The 22,266-nt window shown below is 37.1% G+C and overlaps 1 protein-coding gene across 1 annotated transcript in view; it reads left to right on the plus strand.

Moving 5' to 3' along the window:
- LOC113605808 (zinc finger protein 607-like) overlaps positions 1–10,111 on the plus strand; it is a 15,904-nt gene extending 5,793 nt beyond the window's left edge. Inside the window, exon 4 of the mRNA XM_027079385.1 lies at positions 8,041–10,111. Coding sequence (XP_026935186.1) covers positions 8,041–9,086 — 1,046 coding nt within the window. The 3' untranslated portion in view covers positions 9,087–10,111. The remainder of the gene's footprint in view (positions 1–8,040) is intronic.
- The last annotated feature ends 12,155 nt before the right edge of the window (positions 10,112–22,266 follow it).

Raw genomic sequence — 22,266 nt, forward strand, 5'->3', positions numbered from 1 at the left:
CGGCATGTGGGATCTTCCCGGACCGGGGCACGAACCTGTGTCCCCTGCATCGGCAGGTGAACTCTCAACCACTGTGCCACCAGGGAAGCCCTGTTTATTTTTTTTAAGCATTCAAATTATCATGGCTTGGGGAATGAATGGAGCTATTCAGGAGCATAGTTTTTTATAATATTATAATTAAGATGGTATTGATCAGATTTAAATTGTTACAGATTAAGATGTTAATTGTAATTCCCAGGAAAACTGTTAAGAAAATAACTAAAAAATATATAGTAAAAGAAATAATAAAGGAAATCAAATGGCATCCTAGAACATATCTATTTAACACAAAAGAAGGTAATAATTAAGAGATAGAAGGGGAAGAAAGGTTTAAGACACATAGAAAATATGTAACAAATTTTAACCATAAATTCTATCAGTAATTATATTAAAGGTAAATTGAGTGCACACTCCATTTAAATGACCAACGTAGGCAGAATGGATTAAAAATAAAAAACATGATGCAACTTTAAGAAATACATTTTAGAGTCAGAAACACAAATAGGTTAAAATAAAGGTCCAGCCACATGGGGAAGCAGCTGGTCAGTTTCTTAAAACGTTAAACTTGGAATTACCATCCAGTCAATAGGGTGCACTCCCTTATAGTCTTTAGATCTTTGCCCAAATATCATCCTTTTAGTGGGGTTTTGCAGTGAGCCTTTCCCCTGATCCTAGCCATCCTGAGTCTTCTTTCCAATTTCATTTTCTTCTTTAGCAATTTCCATCTTCTGGCATGCCATGTGATTTACTTATTTTTCAAGCTAATGAAGGCCATGCTTTTCTTCTCATCACTTTCCTTCATAGCTAGCTACCTACTCTAGAAAATTGGAAATGTACATCTCACAAAAGCTTGTACATGGTTGCTCACAGCAGCATTGTGTATTAATGGTCAAAAAGTGTAAACAACCCAGATTTCCCACTATAATCAAGATACACAACATTTACAGTACATGAAAGGTTTCCATCGTTTCCCTTCCCAATTAATTTCCACGCCCCATGCCCACTCCCATTCAAACTACCACTGATCAACTTTCTGTCAATGTACATTAGATTAGCCTTTTAAAATAATTTTATAAATATGGAATCATACATTGTATATTCTGTTATGTTTTGCTTCCATTGGTCAGTATAATGACTTTGAGGTATGTCTATATTGTTGCATGTATCACTACTTTGTTCAATTTTTTGTTAAGTAGTATTCTGTTGTATGGATAGACCACAATTTATGTTTCTGTTCACCTACTGATGGACTTTTGTGTTGTTTCCGGTTTGGGACTAGTTATAAGTAGAACTGTTATGAATATTTGTGTACGTGTATTTTTATAGGATGAATACCTAAGAGTGGAATTGTTTAGTAGTAACTGCATGTTTAACAATTTTAGAAATTTTGCACTGCTCCATTCCACTTACTCCATTTTCTTTCCAACACTTGGTATTGTCAGTCCTTTAAATTCTAGACATTATAGTTGGTATGTAGTGGTATCTTTTTGCATTTCCATGATGACTAATGATCTTGAGTTTCTTTTATTTACTGATCATTCATATTTTTTGGAGTGTTTATCCAAATCTTTAGCCATTTGAAATCATTACTTTCTTATATTTGAGGGTAACTGTTCTTTATTTTGAAACAAAAGGAAGTCCTTTTGGAACATTAAAAACTTTTTGCCACAGTGTGACTTACCTATTAATTTTATTAACAATATCTTACAAGGAGTTTTTAAATTGTTATGAATTCCAATTTATCAAATTTCTCTTTAATGATTTTTTTGGGGTATACTATCCAAGAAATCTTTGCCTACCCCAAGGTGGCAAAGATTTTTCCCTGCTTTTGCTTGACTTTTTATAATTTTTGCTTTTATGTTTAGTTCTATTATATATCCATTTTGAGTTAATTTTTTATTACGGTGTGAGTAGGGTTCAGGACTCATGTTTTCCCTATGGATACCCAGTTATTCCAGCACCATTTAAAAAAAAAAGAATTTCCTTTCCCCTTTGGATTGCTTTGGCACCTTTGTCAGAAGTGAAATCACTGTATGTATCTGTATCTGTTTCTGGTCTCTACTGTGTTTTTCATGTTGGCATAGAAAGTGGAAGTCTTAAAAAAAAGGAAAGTCTTGTAGGTTTTTTCATTTGTGACCTTTGTTGAATTGAGGTAGTTTTCTTTTGTTCCTAGTTTGCTGATTTTTTTTTAAACTATGAATGGGTGTTCAATTTTGTCAAATGCTTTATGTGAATCTATTAAAATGATTTTTTTTCAAAACTTTGCATTTCTTGTCCCTTCGTAATCTTCCTCCTCTGTCTTCCTCCAACTTCCTTAGGTATGCAATGATCTACTTTCTACTTCTATCACAATAGAGTTGATTGCATTTTCTGTAGTTTTATACAAACAGAATGATATTGTGAAGTTTTTCATCTTCCTTCAGTCAGCCTAATTAGGTTGAAGTTCATCCATGTTGTTATGTGTGTTTTACTCAGTACTATACCAGTATTTGGTTATACCACAATTTGTTTATTCATTATCTGCTGAAGGACATTTTGGTTTTTAGCAATAACAAATTAAGATGCTGTAGACATTTGTTTATAAGTCTTTGAATGAATATATGCTTTCATTTCTTTTGGCCAAATACCGAGCAGTTGAATGCCTGGATTGTATGGTTAAATTTGTAAGATTTTAAATTTAGATTTAGATAAATAAGATTATAAATTTAAATTTGTAAGAAACTATTTTACAGTGTTTCTATACCATTTCACATTTCCACCAGCTGTAAGAGAGATCTGGATCCTCCATATCTTATGAACAATTGGTACGGTCAATCTTTTTAATTCTGGCCTTTCAAGTAAGTATATAGTGTCATTTTGTTGTGGTTTTAATCTGTTTCTCCATAATAACTAATGATGTTGAGGATCTTATTTGCTGTCTTCTTTAGTGCAGTATCTTTTAAAATCTTTTGTCTGTTTTATCAGGTTGTTTGTTTTCTTATTGAACTTGTAAGTTATTTTTCATATTCTACATTAAAAGATATCCTTTTTGAATATTCTCTTGTTTACTGTGATTTTTCCTTTCATTCTTGTAGCAGCGTGTTTGGGAGAACAGAAGTTTTGAACTTTGACACAATCAAATTTATCCATTTATTCTTTATGAATCTTGGTTTTTGGTGTTGTATCTAAGAATTCTTTGCCTAGCCCAAGGTCACACATTTTTTCCTGTTTTCTTCCAAAAGTTTTACAGTTTTATGTTTTACATTCAGGTCTGTGATCCATTTTTTAGTTCATTTTTGTTTATCAAAGTATGGATTCTTTTTTGGCATATGGATATCCCAATTGTTCCTGCATCATTTCTTGAAAAGACTATCCTTTCTTCACTCTATTGCCTTTGAAATGATGAAAGTAAGTTTTTCATATATGTATGGATCTATTTCTGATCATCTGTTCCATTAATTGACGTGTCTTGACACATACATTTCCTGATTAGTGTATCTTCATAAGTCTTATAATTAAGTAGTGTTATTTAGTCCTTGTACTGTGTTCTTTTCAAAGTTGTTTTGACTATTCTAGGTCCTTTGCATTTCCCTATAAATTTTAGGATCAGCTTGTCAATTTCATCATAGACCACAAAAAAGTCTGCTGGGATTTTTATTGGAATTACATTGAATCTATAAATCAATTCAGCAATAATTATTGACAGCTTAACAGTATCAAGTTTTACATTCCATAAACATGATATGTCTCTCCATTTATTTATACCTTTAACTTTTCTCAGCAGTGTTTTATAGTTTATAGTGTACAGGTCTTACATATCTTTTGTGAGGTATATCCCTCACTATGTCCTATTTTTGATACTACTTTAAATTGTATTTTTAAAATTGAATTCCTGAGTGTTTGCTCATATTTACACATTGGTTGTATATACTTCAGCCTTGCTAAACTCAATTACTCTTTTCTAGTAACTGTTTTATAGTTTACATTTGACTTTCTACACATATGATTAAGTAATCTATGATTAAGGACATTTTTGTTTCTTAAATTTTCTCCTGCATGCCTTTATTTATTTTTTGATTTATTGCACTGCCTGGAACCTCTAGTCCAATGTTGAGTAGAAGTGGTGAGGGCATAACTTTTTATTGTTCTGATCATATGTGGTAGGCATAATTCTCTCACCGTTGGATATGGTGTTAGCTGTGGGTTTTTTGCAGATGATCTTTATTAGGATAAGTTCTTTTTATGAGGGATGGATGTGGCTTTTATTAAATGCTTTTTTAAAAAAAAATTTTAGACATGATCCGTATGGGTTTTATAAATTTTATTTTGTTAATATAATAAATTATATTGATGAAATTTTCAAATATTAAACCAATCTTGTATTCCTGAGATTGATCATCACTACGGTCTGAATGTTTCTACCCCCCAGTATTATACTGAAATCCGAACCCCCAAAGATGATGGCCTTAAGAGGGAAAGCCTTTGGGAGATGCTTAGGTCATGAAGGTGGAGCACTCATGAGTGGAATTAGTGTTCTTATTAAGAGTTACCACAGAGATTCCTCACCCCTTACACCATATGAGGATGCATTGAGAAGGCACTGGCTATGAACCAGGAAGAAGGCCTTCACCAGAATATGACCATACTGGTCCCTTGATCTTGGACTTCTCAGCCTCTGGAACTGTGAGAAATAAATTTCTGTTGTTTATAAGCGACCCAGTCTTTATTTTTTGTTATAGTAGCCCAAAAGGACTAAGAGAGGCATTACGTATTACCTTTTTTATATATTGATGGATTCTGTTAGTTAAGATAGTGTTTAGTATTTTGCATATATGTTTACAAGGTTTTATAGTATGTAATTTTCACTTCTTATACTGTTTTTCTCCTGTTTGGTATCAGAGTAACTAGCTGCATAGACTGATTCACTCCTCAATTTTCTGGAATAGTTTTGTTTAGAACTGGTAGTACTTCTTCACTAGGTATTTGAAACAGTTCACCAGTGAAACTGCCTGTGCTGGGAATTTTCTTTGTGGGAAGGTTTTCAAATTGTTTACTAGGTATAGTGTTGCCACACTGATTCATATCCTTCTCATGCATGTGCTGTTGTTGGTAAGAGTGAATGTTGTACTGATCTATACCCAAATACCAAATTAGGAAATCTTCTCTGGCTGTTTCTGTCCCAGCATTCCCCCCCCTTGCTTTCCAGTTTGGCAGTGCTCCCTCTCAGAGGGAGAAACATTGTGGAGTTTCTATTGGAATTTTTGTAGCCCATGCTTACCCCACAATAACTGGGATCTGCCCTTGAAGCAAGGACATGAGAGTGAGTTAAGCAAGAAACTCAGCTCAGTCTGGATTGCTTTGTATAGTCTGACTCCTTTCCAAAGCCCTCCTGCTTTTATTTACAGCCCTTATGTAGTTAATTTTTGTATTTTGTCAAGTGTTAATAGTTGAAATCAGAGAGGGGGCAGGCTGTAGGAACTTCATGCTACCATACTGGAACTAGAACTTCTTCAATTAAGGAGTTATTTAATGATGAGAAATAATTTTTTTCTCTTGTATCATTGCTGATTTCATTGCTTTTTATTGCATGGTTTATTATCTGTCACAATCATTTTTATGCTACTGTCTTTTTAGTTTTGGCCAGTCAAAACTCTCCAAGCCTTTGAATTCTTCCTCTCTTTTTGGCATAAGATTTCTAGGGTTATGCCTGCTGGCTTCCTAAATTTTCCCTTTGTCCAGTTATGCTGTATCCATATTTTAGATCTAGATATTGAGAAATTACAATATAGGTGTTGAAGTATGCTTATGACACTTCTTCTTAATTTTTTCCTGGCAGCTGTTTTTCTGTTTATTCTGTAGCATCTGGTTGATTTAGGCTTTCTCTTCTGTGTTCAATTTTAATAAATTTTCCTAGAAAGTTATTCATACTTTCAAAAGTATTCACATAGTACCCTTGTAATTTAAATTAATTCCTCTGTGGTTTTTTTTTTTTTTTTTTAGATTATTTATTTATTTATTTTTGGCTGTGTCAGGTCTTAGTTGTGGCATGTAGGATCTTCTGTTGCGGCACACAGGTTCTTTGTTGAGGCATGCAGTGTTCTCTCTAGTTGTGACATGCAGGCTCCAGAGCACATGGGCTCAGTAGTTGTGGCACATGGGCCCAAGGGTGCGTGGGCTCTGTAGTTGTGGTGCACAGGCTCCACAGTGTGTGGGCTGCATAGTTGCAGCACATGGTCTCTCTAGTTGTGGCACGTGGGCTCAGTAGTCGCAGCACGTGGGCTTAGTTGCTCCACAGCACATGGGATCTCAGTTACCCGACAAGGGATCGAACCCGCATCCCCTGCATTGGAAGGCAGATTCTTAACCACTGGACCACCAGGGAAGTCCCCCTCTGTGGTTCTTGTTTTCCTCTTTTCTTATTTTTATTTGTTTTTAACTGTCTTTAATTGGTTTATCTAATATTTCTTATAATGATTTTTTTAAAGCACCAGCTCTTTATTTGTTAATGTTACTGTTTTCTAACTCATTATGTTCTCCTTTTATCTTTATTTTTATGCCTTCCTCTATTTTGTTGTTTATTTTCTACATATTAGGCTTTGATTCTCAACTCACCTTTTTTTTTTTTTTTGGTGGTACGTGGGCCTCTCACTGCTGCGGCCTCTCCCGCTGCGGAGCACAGGCTCCAGACGCGCAGGCCCAGCCGCCCCGTGGCACGTGGGATCCTCCGGGACCGGGGCACGAACCCACACCCCCCGCATTGGCAGGCAGACCCCCAACCACTGCGCCACCAGGGAAGCCCTCAACTCACCTTTTTTATAGAGATAATTATTTTAAGTTTTGAGTTCTCTGCATGGTGAAATTGAATGCCCAAAATTCTGATATGTGCTTATTTTCTGTGTAGTCCATTTACTAGAACTCTTTTATTTCAGTTTTTTCTTTCCATAGTGATCTAGCATTTTTGGAGAGGGCATTTCCATTTCCAGATGAAAGGGTTTTTGGTTTTCTAATATTTATTAATTTCTATTGTTACTCAATTTTGAAGATTGTTGTTAATATTATTTCAACTTTTTGTACACATACCATACTCTAGTTACAAGAAGATTTTTTTTGCCCTCAACTCATAGCTCCCTCATTAAACGCTTTGGATTTTGCTCACGGTACTTCATACAGATTTTTATCATTCAGCCCACAACTGCCAATTCTTTTTAATATAATTTTTGGCATTCTTCTAGACTTTTCTATATAATTCAAGTTCCCTCTTTTGCCCAAAGTCCCTAAATGTTCAAAATACCATACAACTGGTATACCTGGTATATGTCAGAGAATTGATGGACATACTTTTCTGGGGATGACCAGAATGGTTGGCCTTGGTTAAAAGGGAAAGCTAGAGAGGACCTGAGAAAAGATATGAAGGAATGAAACAGGTTGAACATATGTAAGGATCATAAATAATAAAGTGTCAGGGGAGGAATAACTAAGTAAAGACTCTCAATATCTTAATGTGTTATGAAGAACAAATAAAAGCACACATGGCTATGCATAGGAGGGAAAGAGTCACAGTGGCAGAAATGTGTATTTTTAGGGGAATTGTAATTGAAGAATGATCAGGTATAATTGCTTTTTTAAATTTTATATGTGTATATATTTATATTTTAGATGGAAGTGGTATTTAGAGCTGGCTGATACTGGCTCTCTAGGGACAAGATTTTACTTATCATCCCTAAGTCCAGGTTCAGTTACATTACACTGATAGCTTGGAATTGCCTGTGGTGGGAGTATTTACACCATAGACATTGGCAAACACTACAAATCAGGGCTGGATGTGTTCTGTGCGTGTCTTTGTCTACCAGTACTCTACTGCATAAATTTACTTTTTCTGAGCCCTCCTTTTAAATTTTCAAGTTTTATAACTGTATTTTAGAGTTCTTTAAACCATCTCTAATGGGTGAAATTTTCAGTTTTCTCTTAATTCTATAAAATGTTTTGTGGTCAAAGAAACTTTTTTTTTCCTATTTGTCGTAGATTTGGACTCAAGATACGAAATAATCAGCAATGGAAAAACATACATTTATACAAAACGTTCATCTCTTACTCTACATCACAGAATTGATAATGGAGAGAAACCATATGAATGTAAGGAATGTGGGAAGGCCTTTAGTCATCATACAGACCTAAGAGTACATCAAATAATTCATACTGGTGAGAAACCATATGAATGTAAGGAATGTGGCAAGGCGTTTAGTCGTCATACAGACCTAAGAGTACATCAAATAATTCATACTGGTGAGAAACCATATGAATGTAGGGAATGTGGCAAGGCCTTTAGTCGTCTTACAGACTTTAAAGTACATAAGAGAATTCATACTGGTGAGAAACCCTATGAATGTGAAGAATGTGGGAAGGCCTTTAGTCGTGCCTCAAACCTTGCTCAACATGGAAGAGTTCATACTGGTGAGAAATCCTATGGATGTAAGGAATGTGGGAAGGCCTTTAGTGACGTTGGAACACTTAGAATACATCAGAGAATTCATACTGGTGAGAAGCCCTATGAATGTAAGGAATGTGGGAAGGCCTTTAGTCAAGCCTCAAACCTTATACAACATGACAGGATTCATACTGGTGAAAAACCCTATGAATGTAAAGATTGTGGGAAGGCTTTTAGTCATGCTTCACATCTTGTTAGACATGAGAGAATTCATACTGGTGAGAAACCCTATGAATGTAAGGAGTGTGGAAAGACTTTTAGGAGTAGCCATCAACTTACTATACACCACAGATTTCATACTGGTGAGAAACCCTATGAATGTAAGGCATGTGGGAAGGCGTTTAGTGTGTATGGACGCCTTACTCGACATCAGAGTATTCACAGTGGTGAGAAACCTTTTGAGTGTAACAAATGCGGGAAGTCCTTTAGGCTCAGTTCAAGCCTTAAAGTACATCAGAGTATTCACACTGGTGAAAAACCCTTTGGATGCCACAAATGCGGGAAGTCCTTTAGACTTAGTTCAATGCTTAAGGTACATCACAGAATTCATACTGGAGAGAGACTTTATGGGATATATGTATAGTAGACAGTGGAATTATACCACTTGAGAAACAATTTAAATGAAGAGAATATGAGAAGCATTTTACATGGTTCAGTTCTTATAAAGCATCAAATAATTTAGGCTGGCAGGAACTCCTTGGAATTTAAACAATGTTTTAAGTTTTTCAGTTATGATCCAAATACTGTTCACCTTCAGAGAATTTATACTGTACTTTATATTAGAAAGTCATTTATGGCATTCCCCCTTTTTCACTATTTACTGAGTGCCCAGGCTCTTTGGCCAAGGTTGCAAGGCAGATAAGTGCCACCAAGAAAAAGACCAGTGCATGATTTGAGGTCATGGAGAATAGTAAAAATACACCCCAGGATCAAGTAGAACAGCGTTTACTTATAGCAAGAGAGGAGATAGGATGCACAAGTTCTAGTTCCTTGCAATGTGTCAGTAACCCATAGCCAGCCGATCAACTCCACATCTGACAACGGCAATACAGTTGCACACAGCCCACTTTGTTCTGCAGTGGCAGGACACAAACTCCTTCCCTGTGGGGTGTGACATCCAGAAAACTGGGGGCATGCCTGAGTGCCACTAACACCCGTGATTAAGCAGAACAAAGGAGTACGCATTAAGTCTGACACAGAGATAGCTATTCATGGCAGTAAGCCCAGCAGAGGCTGTGAGGGTTCTGTATTTTTTGGTAAAGATGTATACAGCCCCAACAAGGACCATCTTTTTTTCCCACCAGCTTTACTGAAGTATGATTGACAAAGAAAACTAAATTTAAGGCATACAAGTGGTGCTAAAGGGGAATGTTTGGCTATAAATGCTTATATTAAAAAACAAGAGAGGTCTCAAATTAGCAACCTAACTTTACAGCTTAAAGAACTAGAAAAAGAACAAACAACACAAAGCTAGCAGAAGGAGAAATAAAGAATAGAGCAGTGGTATATGAAATAAGAGAACAGAATAACAACAGAGAAAATCTTGAAACCAGAAGTTCTTCAAAAAGATCAACAAAATTGGCAAACCTTTAGCTAAATGAGCTAAGAAAAAAGGGAGGAGACTCAAATTACTAAAATCAAAAGTGAAAGTGGGTAAATTAACTATACTTGAATTAAAAAAAGTTGTGATACAAAATTAAAAAATAAATTCACACACAAAAAAGTGTAAGTGGGGAGACATTACTACCAATTATACAGAAATAAAGGGATTATGAGAGTACTATGAACAATTGTATGCCAAAAATTGGATAGCCTAGGTGAAATGGACAAATTCCTAGAAACAAAACCATGGAGTTAAACATGAATAAATAGAAAACCTGAATAGCTGGTAACTACTCTATAAGTAGTAAGGAAATTGACTCAGTCACAAAAAAAATCTTCCAATAGGGAGTTCACTGGTGGCCTAGTGGTTAGGATTCCAGGCTTTCACTGCCATGGCCTGGGTTCAATCCCTGGTTGGAGAACTAAGATCCTGCAAGCCATGCAGCATGGCCAAAAAAATACCTCCCAACAAAGAAAAGTCCTGGATCTGGTGGCTTCACTGGTGAATTTAAACAAGTACTAATACTAATCTTTCTCAAACTTTTCAAAAAAGTTGAAGAGGAGGGAATACTTCCTACCTGATTCTTTGAGACCAGCACAACCCTGTTACCAAAGCTACTCAAAAACACTGCAAGAAAGAAAACTACAGAACATCGTCTCTTATGATCATTGATTTTAAAATCCTCAACAGAGTACTAGCAAAAAATTCAGCAGCATATTAAAAGAATTATACAAAATGACCAAATGGGATTTATTACTGAAATGCAAGGATGGTTCATCATATGAAAGTTCATCAGTGTAATATGTCACATCAACAAAATGAAGGAAGAAAACGATCATCTCAATTAATGCAGAAAAAACATTTGACAGAATTCAACACCCTTTTATGATAAAAACCCTCAACAAAATAGGAACAGAAGGAAATCATCTCAATCATAACAAAAGCTATATATGAAACTATCTCCACAAAATAAAAGCTATATGAAAGACCCACAGCAAACATAGTATTTGATAAACGTCAAGATTTTATCTAATATCAGGAAACAAGACAAGCATGCCTGCTTTCACCACTTCTATTCAATGTAGTACTGGAAGTTCTCAGCAGATCATTTATGCAAGAAAAATAAAGGCATCCAAATTCGAAAGGAAGAAGTAAAATCATCTCTGTTTATAGGTGACATGATGTTATATGTAGAAAACCCTCAGGATTCCATAAGAAAGCTGTTAGATCTAATAAATTAATTCAGCAAAGTTTCAGGATGCAAAGTCAACATGTAAAAATCAATTGCATTTCTATACACTAACAATGAACAATATGAAAAGGAAATTTCAAAAACAAGTCCATTTACAGTAGCATCAAAAAGAATGAAATAGTGGAATTAACCAAGGAAGTAAAAGATTTGTACAATGAAAGCTGCAAAACATTGCTGAAAGAAACTATAGAAGACATAAATAAATGGAAACACATCCCACGTTCATGGATTAGAAGACTTAATGTTATTAAAATGCCAGTACTAACGAAAGCAATCTACAGATTCAATGCAATTCCTATCAAAATCCCAATGATGTTTTTGGCAGAAATACAAAAACCCACTCTAAAATTCATATGGAATCTCAAAGGACTGCCAGTAGCCATAACAATCTTGAACAAATCTGGAGGACTCACACTTCTTGGTTTCAAAACTTACTACAAAGCACCAGTAATCAAAACAGTGTGGTACTTGCATAAAGACAAACATATCAACAAATGGAATAGAACAGAGAGCCCACAAGTAATCCCTTATGTATATGGTCAAGTGATTTTTTTTTTTTTTTTTTTGCGGTACACGGGCCTCTCACTGTTGTGGCCTCTCCCCTTGTGGAACACAGGCTCCGGACATGCAGGCTCAGCGGCCATGGCTCACGGGCCCAGCCGCTCCGTGGCGTGTGGGATCCTCCCAGACCGGGGCACGAACCCGTGTCCCCTGCATTGGCGGGCAGACTCTCAACCACTGCGCCACCAGGGGACCCCGAAAAGAGGACTTTTAAAACTCAAATGAGTAAACTTAACTTATTCCAACTGTTGTTTATAAACTAATAAGTTTTATATTGAAATACTTGATTCATGACTAGGTTTTAAAATGAAGCTATGAGATCTCTGATTCTATCTTTATGTAAAAATTAATTCGTAAATGAGCTCTAATTGGCTTAAAGGAAAATAAGTGCTTACAAGTCAAACATTTCTAAATACAACAAATTAAAGTTTGAAAGGATCACATGATCCAGGACTGATTTTTAATGAGTGAAAACACGTTTAAGTTTGTTGGTTTAATTAATACAGACATGTTTTTAAAGTCATCAATATTAAGTATAATACGTTGGATGTACTAGGTTTACTGAAAGTCTGTAAATTCATAATATTTCTGTCACAAAATTTATCAGTAAGAAGCGTTGTTATGATAATATTTACATAAGTAATAATAGAGATAAATGGAATAGAAGATTTTAGGTGAACTCTTTAGAAGTAAGTATGTTTTAGTTTTTCCAGATTTTTGGTAACAAAACTCTAGAAGATGTAATAGGCGTACAGAAAGGGATGCTTTGTGAGGCTTCAGTGTGAGCTCTGCACTTCAGATAAGAGAAGGGAACTCAGCACACCGGGGGAAATGGCACCTGTGTAACTAGTAGATTTTTTGTTTTGTTTTTCTTTGCTTTTATTGACATGAATCATTGTTTACTACTCATTTAAAAATTTCTAGAAGATCCAACTTTTTTTTTTTTTGGCCTCGCCGTGCTGGCATTTGGGATCCTAGTTCCTCAAGCAGGAATTGAATCTGCGTGCCCCCCTTACCCCCCATCTCCATCCCCGCAGTGGAAACTCAGAAACTTAACCACTGGATCGCCAGGGAAGTGCCCAATACAACTTTTTTTGATCAAAGAAAATTCCTGTATTTCTAGTAGATGTGGACACATTCACAAGTATCCCTGAAGCTTTGAACCTTGTTGAATTCTTTAAGGAGGGCTGGAGAAAGTTTTCCTCAGCAAACTGCCTAAAATCACCATTGTTAACTGCTTCTGCTTCCAGTCTACAGCTCCACATATCTGATTCTGGCTCCTCAAAAATAAGTAATAGGTTTTCAAAATGATTTAGGAGTATTAGGAATTTCTCTGCTTGAGACATTATCCCTATGGTAGAAGCCTGTTTTGGGAAAAGATCTTGAAATCAACTTAATGCATCTGTCTGTTGTCTTGTTCATTCCATTGCAGTTGAGATAGAAAATGTTATGAAACTTACCCAATATCCCCTTTCAGTCCCAGGTGGTTTTTTCCAATTCCAGAAATTACTGGGGCCCCCGAGTCTCAGATTATCTCGCTGTCAAGGAAGAAATAAATAAATCAACTAGTTCAATGTGATTCTGATGAGATCTAGTTCTCCTGATGTTTAACATGACCTGATGATGTATGCCCATTCCAGAAAAGAGAATCACCATAGATGCAGTAGTTCTGTGAATATCTTGTGGGAGGAGAATATCTATTATTTAATGTTGTTTTTTTTCTTTTATATTTAAACTAGTAAAAGGGTAAAAGAAAAAGAATTGGCATAAAATAAGAAAGGAGTGGGCTTCTCTTTAGCTTTGAGTAGAGTTCTTGAAATCTATATACCCCAGGTGTTCTCTCCTGCAATGATTCCCATTGTAATTGCATTTCAAGACTAGAGCTCCAAAATTATTCTTAAAAAAAATAGTAATTAGTTATGGTAGCACAGCTGAACTCAGAATTTTTATAGTTCTGGTGGAAATTTTAATTAGGAGTCATTAAAAAATTATTTCTCTGGTCATTTTATCTTACCAATCTATCGTAAGAAAGTAGTCCAAAATATGCAGGGAAGTCTTCTGTATAAATATATATTAATATCAGCATTGTTTACAACCACATAATATTGGAAACAACTAAATGCCCCAAAGATTGGGATTGTTAAATAAATAATGAAACACCCCTAATATAATTATTCAGTCATTAAATGTTTGTTAATGTGCTTTTTTTAATGAGAAAGTTTTGTTTGTTTGTTTGTTTTTGTTTGCTTGGGGTTTTTTTGCTATGGTACTAAGGACCAAAGCAGGAGATACTACATACTAAGTACTTGTGCTTCGAAATGCACACCAAAAAATCCGTAGAACACACATACTAGAAAATTCTGGGAAGATGATATAGTAGAAACATCAGGAATCTGTCTCTCCACGTAGACAACAATTGCACTGCAGAATCTGTCTGGATGTAATGATTTTGGAACTGGAGTCTATTAAAGGCATGCAACTTACAACTGAAGGCTTGGTTAATTTCAGGGATCTGTGCCCTAAAAATGGTTAAGATGGTAAATTTTATATGTGTATTTTATCACAATAAAAAATATCGGAAAAAACATTAAAATATTTATATTGGTTTTTATTGTACAGGTGTATTATGAATGATTAGTCTCTCCCTGTTTTTTATGTCCACATTTTGAGATACAGTATTCCCCGCTTCAGAGTGGTGGCGCTTTCCATGGTCACATGCATTGTGAAATAATAAATGGAAATCTTCAGAAATAGACAATTCATGTCTTAAATTGTGTGCCTTTCTGAGTAGCGTGATGAAATTTCACACCACCTGCTCTGACCTAGTCTGGATACGAATCATCCCTTTATCCAGCATACCCTGCCTGTTGGACACTTAGTAGCCATCTCGAATCGAGAGTCACCGTATCACAGTGCTTGTGTTCAAGTATTAAGTAACCTTTATTTTACTTAATAATGGCCCCAAAATGCAAGAGTAATAATGCTGGCAGTTCAGATATACCACAAAATGCTGCTTTCAAGTGAAAAGATTAAAATTCCCCACATAATAAGGAGAGAAATAAAATCATCTTCTGAGGTTGCTAAGATCTATAATAAGGACAAATTTTCCACGCATGAAACTGTGAAGAAGGAAAAAGAAATTCATGCTAGTTTTGTTGTTGTACCTCAAAGACAGAGACTGAACTGAAAGGAAAATGGAGACACAGATGCTGCAGACAAACGTTACAGCAACAGTGCATGATAAGCACTTAGTTAAGATGGAAAAGGCATTAAACTTCTACAATAAAATATTTCGAGAGAGAGAGAAAGACCACATTTACATAACTTGTATTACAGTATATTGTTATAATTGCTCTATTTTATTATGAGTTATTGCTGTTAATCTCTTACTGAGCTTAATTTATAAACTTTATCATAGATATTTATAGAAAAAAACATAGTATATATAGGGTTCAGTACTGTTCATGGTTTCAGGCATCTACTGGGGGTCTTGGAAAATCTCCCCGGAGGATAAGGGGGGACTACTGTAATATTAATTTTTATAATGAAATCACTAAAGAGCAAATATTTCATGTTGCTTCCTTCTTTCTCCTGTATTGTAAGGCCTAAATTTTCATGTGTTGTCTTAATGTATTTGAGCCTCACAGGGTCTCAAACCCCTAATCATTACATACATATATATAGAAAGTACATATTTGTATATGATAATAACTTCTCCAGAAGGATACACACAAAAATCAAATTGTTGTTGACTTTAAGGTGAGCTGATGTATGACTGGGATACATGTAAGGAAATGTTGCTTATCTTTTATTTAAACATTTCTATGCCTTTTGAATTGTTATGCGTTACACATTTCAAATACATAATAGTGGTGACAACTAAAATATGGACATTCTTTGATGACTGACTTTATATTTCCCATTTGCTCAACTTCCTCATGAATCTAAATACATGTGGATGTAACCTTGATTCTCCTGATAACACCTTCTTCTTCCCAAATTTTAAGTCTGTGTCCACAATTTATATTACTGTCACACGCCTAAGAAGCGAGATATTTTTCAATGGGATCTCATGACCAGGAATACAAATTAAAGACGTTTCTCCATCTATGGGCTTTTATGTAGTCAAGCCCACCCATGCATAAAAGAACAGAGGGCTGAAAAATTTTACTGTAACAAAAAGTTTCTGGTGGGCATAATATTGTGAAATGTGAAAAAGTATTTATTTTCCTAAGTTTCTAAGATTTCCTACAGTCGGTGACCTTAAAAAGGACCCAAACTCACTCTCTCCTTTTCTACAATGAGAATACATTACACGGTAGAGTCTTACTTTATCCAGCTTGGAACACATTACACGGTAGAGTCTTACTTTATCCCAACCTGGAAACATGGTTTTGCCACTAAACAGTGTAACTTTGTACCTGTTTTGATCTCAGAAGCATCGACTCTAAAATGGAAATATAGTAAGCACCTGTGATTTCAGGTGTAATGGGAATTTTAGGAAAGATACATACACCCCAACATGCATACACACACAAATACATACACAAACATACAGCATGGTTAGATCATAAACCCAAGTTCAGGTGCTCACCTGTCAAGTGCTCCATAACCCTGGTGGGGGAGGGGGTCACATCACTGACTCAACAGGGTGAACCCTCACACACAGGCCTGAGCCCTCGGAAAATAAGAGCTCCGCCGTTCCCTCCTCACAATTCGCTGGTGCGGTGCCACCAGGACTAGCCTCCCCCTGGCCGTGGGAACCAGTGAGCTCGCCCTCAGCCTGGGGTCAGGCCTCCAGCGGGCCTAGATCTGTGCTGCGCACGCGCAGTCCGGAAGTCACTCCCAGAAGTCTCTCGGCCGGGCCGGGGCGGCAGCTTTGCTTTAGGAATTTTGCTACCGTGTACTGTACCTCCCACAGTCGACGAGGTGTCTTTGACTTCGGGCCTTTTTTCCGTGTCCCTTGTTGCGCGCTGCGCGAGTGGCACCCGTCCGAGGAAGAAACCGGCGTGGGTCGCCGCGGAAACGACTGTGCAGACGTAGCCCGAGCCCGGGGGGGATGGTGAGTGGCGCTGAGGGTGGGATTGCGGGAGACGCTCAAAGCGTGCGTGGACTTTGGGAGCGCAGCCTTGCGAGTCCGCCCGCCCCCTCGGGGCTGTGGGCGCTTGAGCAGCGGGGACGGTGGTTGCAGCCCTGGGAGAAAATCGGGAAGCGTGCGTGTTTGTGAGAGGCCGTATTGCGTGCGAAGGGCCGCGGGGTGGTGTCGGGCGGTGAGTTCCCGTAGTGAGACCGAGAGGTGCATGGTTATCCTTGCATGACGCGGACGTAAGATGCGTGTCCTTTATGTGAGCGTGGGTTCTGGTGGACTTGTGGGGAATGTCTCAGGGACCCATGGCCCTAGGTTCTCTGCTGCTTTCTCCACCCTCCTGTCAGGCACATACGACTGCCACGGAGAAATGACTCCAAGGGGGAAACCACATGCTAAGCCCTCGATGAAGGTTTTTGGTGAGAAGGCACAGAATGGCTTTTAGGATGGGAATTTTAGATTAGGGATTGCCCCTGAGTCAGGATTCTAGAAACGAATGGATAGAGAGACTCCAAGAATGGGATTCTTTCCTGGGATTGTTGTTCCTAGGAGTCCTCTGAAGTTCATTTGTGTATTTGAGGATGACAGCGTTTCTTGAGCTCTGACGGCAGGAACCTACTGTGAACGCCCATTTCTTACTTCATTTTGGTTTTATGTATGAGGTCACAGCGGATGTAGCCACGGAGGGTGTATTTTAATACACGCTCAGCGTTGTGGTGACTGATTATTCCCCTGCAGGTTTCAGTAGTTAAGAAGCAACGAAAATGTGAGGTTAATTGTGACTTGTGCTTGCAAATAAAGCGACTGAGCCAGAATTCAAGTGTCCAGAACAGGAGTTCTTAACCAGGGTTCCTTTGTGTGTATTTATGGGTGTAGAGGGGACCACAACCCCCGGAATTTTATAGATAATCGCTGTATATTTGTACATTTCCATTCTTCAAAGGTGTACACAATTCAAAAGATTTAGACCTGGGTTTTTATCTAGAATCAAAAATTGTTATACCTTGGGACAGTTTTGTACAAAATTAGTGGCCAAACAGCAGAAATTAACACAACATTGTAAAGCAATTATATGCCAATAAAAAAAAAAGAAAAAAAATTAGTGGCCAGGATAATGAGAATGATTAAGAAACCCACATGACATCCATGAGACAATATTATGTAGATAATAAAATTTCTGTTTATAAAAGTTAGTCATGATAAGGAAAAATGGCCATGATCTAATGTTAAATCATCTTCATAGTTGTAGATAATAGTACCCAAGAAAATTTAAAATTATATATGGCGTTCATTTTTTAAAACAGAATTTTGTAAAACCCTTTTGCAAGGATTGTATCCAAAATGATATTTTAATAGGTTATTCAGAAGAGAATAGAAAGTGCATAGTCATTTATTGAACACCTTCTGCGTATTCAAAACTTTTCTGCCCATTTTGCATACAACCCTAATCTGCAAAGGCTATTTCCCTTTCTAGTAGTGGAAAAATCTTTATAGTGGTATGTGTCTGGTTATATAAGTGTGATACAGCTAAAGGATATTCAAGAATAGGTAAGTGGTAGTTGTTTCAGTCATAGCAATACTTCATGGCAGGCCTGCTATTTATAGACTTTTTTAAATGATGAAAATATAGCCTCTGCCATAATAATGACTTAAAATATTTCGAATACTTTGAAATATCTTTATGTTTTATTTATGATGATGGAATTAATGCAGACTTATTACCAAAATTTTAATTTCCTAAGAAATTAGGAAGAAGAAATTAAGAATACCTCTTATTCCCACTGCCTGGAAATAATCCACCTGCCAATGCAGGGGACACAGGTTCGAGCCCTGGTCCAGGGATATCCCACATACTGCGGAGCAACTAAGCCCGTGTGCCATAACTACTGAGCCTGCGCTCCAGAGCCACAAGCCACAACTACTGAAGCCTGTGCACCTAGAGCCTGTGGTCCACAATGAGAAGCCACCGCAATGAGAAGCCCGCACACTGTAACGAAGAGTAGCCCCTGCGCACCACAATGAGAGAAAGCCCGTGCACAGCAACGAAGACACAACGCAGCCAAAAATAAAATAAATTTTTAAAAAGACTGTTATAAATTTAAGATATTTTATGTAATCAAAATGGTAACCACAAAGAAAATATCTATAGAATATACACAAAAGGAAATTAGAAGGGAATCAAAGCATGTCACTACAAAAAAATCAATGAGGGACTTGCTGCGGGGCCTGCGGCCAGGCCGGGACCAGATTCGCAGTTGGGTTGCTGGAAACAGCCGTGTGGATGAAAGGCTCTTGGTGCTGCAGCCAGGAGTCAGTGCTGTGCCTCTGAGGTGGGAGAGCCAACTTCAGGACACTGGTCCACAAGAGACCTCCCAGCTCCATGTAATATCAAACGGTGAAAATCTCCCAGAGATCTCCATCTCAACACCAGCACCCAGCTTCACTCAACGACCAGCAAGCTACAGTGCTGAACATCCTATGCCACACAACTAGCAAGACAGGAACACAACCCCACCCTTTAGCAGAGAAGCTGCCTAAAATCACAAGAAGCCCACAGACACCCCCAAACACACCACCAGACGTGGACCTGTTAACCAGAAAGACAAGATCCAGCCTCATCCACCAGAACACAGGGACTAGTCCCCTCCACCGGGAAGCCTACACAACCCACTGAACTAACCTTAGCCACTGGGGACAAACACCAAAAACAACGGGAACTACGAACCTGCAGCCTGCAAAAAGGAGACCCCAAACATCTCATATCTCATTTTGATAAGCAAAATGAGAAGACAGAAAAACACACAGCAGATGAAAGAGCAAGATAGAAACCCACCAGACCTAACAAATGAAGAGGAAATAGGCAGTCTACCTGAAAAAGAATTCAGAATAATGATAGTAAAGATGATCCAAAATCTTGGAAACAGAATAGACAAAATGCAAGAAACATTCAACAAGGACCTAGAAGAACTAAAGATGAAACAAACAATAAATGAAATGAAAAATACTCTAGATGGGATCAATAGCAGAATAACTGAGGCAGAAGAACGGATAAGTGACCTGGAAGATAAAATAGTGGAAATAACTACTGCAGAGCAGAATAAAGAAAAAAGAATGAAAAGAACTGAGGACAGTCTCAGAGACCTCTGGGACAACATTAAACGCACCAACATTCGAATTATAGGGGTTCCAGAAGAAGAAGAGAAGAAGAAAGGGACTGAGAAAATATTTGAAGAGATTATAGTTGAAAACTGCCCTAATATGGGAAAGGAAGTAGTTAGTCAAGTCCAGGAAGCATAGAGAGTCCCATACAGGATAAATCCCAGGAGAAATACGCCAAGACACATATTAATCAAACTGTCAAAAATTAAATACAAAGAAAACATATTAAAAGCATCAAGGGAAAAACAACAAATAACACACAAGGGAATCCCCATAAGCATAACAGCTGATCTTTCAGCAGAAACTCTGCAAACCAGAAGGGAGTGGTAGGACATATTGAAAGTGTTGAAGGAGAAAAACCTGCAACCAAGATTACTCTACCCAGCAAGGATCTCATTCAGATTTGATGGAGAAATTAAAACCTTTACAGACAAGCAAAAGCTGAGAGAGTTCAGCACCACCAAACCAGCTTTACAACAACTGCTAAAGGAACTTCTCTATGCAAGAAACACAAGAGAAGGAAAAGACCTACAATAACGAACCCAAAACAATTAAGAAAACGGGAATAGGAACATACATATCAATAATTACCTTAAATGTAAATGGACTAAATGCTCCAACCAAAAGACACAGATTGGCTGAATGGATACAAAAACAAGACCCATATATTTGCTGTCTACAAGAGACCTACTTCAGACCTAGAGACACATACAGACTGAAAGTAAGGGGATGGAAAAAGATATTCCATGCAAATGGAAACCAAAAGAAAGCTGGAATAGCAATTCTCATATCAGACAAAATAGACTTTAAAATAAAGACTATTAGAAGAGACAAAGAAGGACACTACATAATGATCAAGGGATCGATCCAAGAAGATATAACAACTGTAAATATTTATGCACCCAACATAGGAGCACCTCAATACATAAGGCAAATACTAACAGCCATAAGAGGGGAAATCAACAGTAACACATTCATAGTAAGGGACTTTAACACCCCACTTTCACCAATGGACAGATCATCCAAAATGAAAATAAATAAGGAAACACAGCTTTAAATGATACATTAAACAAGATGGACTTAATTGATATTTATAGGACATTCCATCCAAAAACAACAGAATACACATTTTTCTCTAGTGCTCATAGAACATTCTCCAGGATAGATCATATCTTGGGTCACAAATCAGTCCTTGGTAAATTTAAGAAAATTGAAATTGTATCAAGTATCTTTTCTGACCACAATGCTATGAGACTAGATATCAATTACAGGAAAAGATCTGTAAAAAATACAAACACATGGAGGCTAAACAATACACTACTTAATAACGAAGTGATCACTGAAGAAATCAAAGAGGAAATTAAAAAATACGTAGAAACAAATGACAATGAAAACACGACCCAAAACCTATGGGATGCAGAAAAAGCAGTTCTAAGAGGGAAGTTTATAGCAATACAATCCTACCTTAAGAAACAGGAAACATCTCAAATAAACAACCTAAACTTGCACCTAAAGCTATTAGAGAAAGAAGAACAAAAAAACCCCAAAGTTAGCAGAAGGAAAGAAATCATAAAAATCAGATCAGAAATAAATGAAAAAGAAATGAAGGAAATGATAGCAAAGATCAATACAACTAAAAGCTGGTTCTTTGGGAAGATAAACAAAATTGATAAACCACTAGCCAGACTCATCAAGAAAAAAAGAGACGACTCAAATCAATAGAATTAGAAATGAAAAAGGAGAAGTAACAACTGACACTGCAGAAATACAAAAGATCATGAGAGATTACTACAAGCAACTCTATGCCAATAAAATGGACAACCTGGAAGAAATGGACAAATTCTTAGAAATGCACAACCTGCCAAGACTGAATCAGGAAGAAATAGAAAATATGAACAGACCAATCACAAGCACTGAAATTGAAACTGTGATTAAAAATCTTCCAACAAACAAAAGCCCAGGCCCAGATGGCTTCACAGGTGAATTCTATCAAACATTTAGAGAAGAGCTAACACCTATCCTTCTCACACTCCTCCAAAATATAGCAGAGGGAGGAACACTCCTAAACTCATTCTACGAGGCCACCATCACCTTGGTACAAA

The sequence above is a fragment of the Aethalodelphis obliquidens genome, unplaced genomic scaffold (genome assembly GCF_003676395.1).
Source record: "Aethalodelphis obliquidens isolate GAN/ISIS:26980383/991018 unplaced genomic scaffold, ASM367639v1 scaffold43, whole genome shotgun sequence".
In the NCBI taxonomy this organism is placed as follows: Eukaryota; Metazoa; Chordata; class Mammalia; order Artiodactyla; family Delphinidae; genus Aethalodelphis; species Aethalodelphis obliquidens.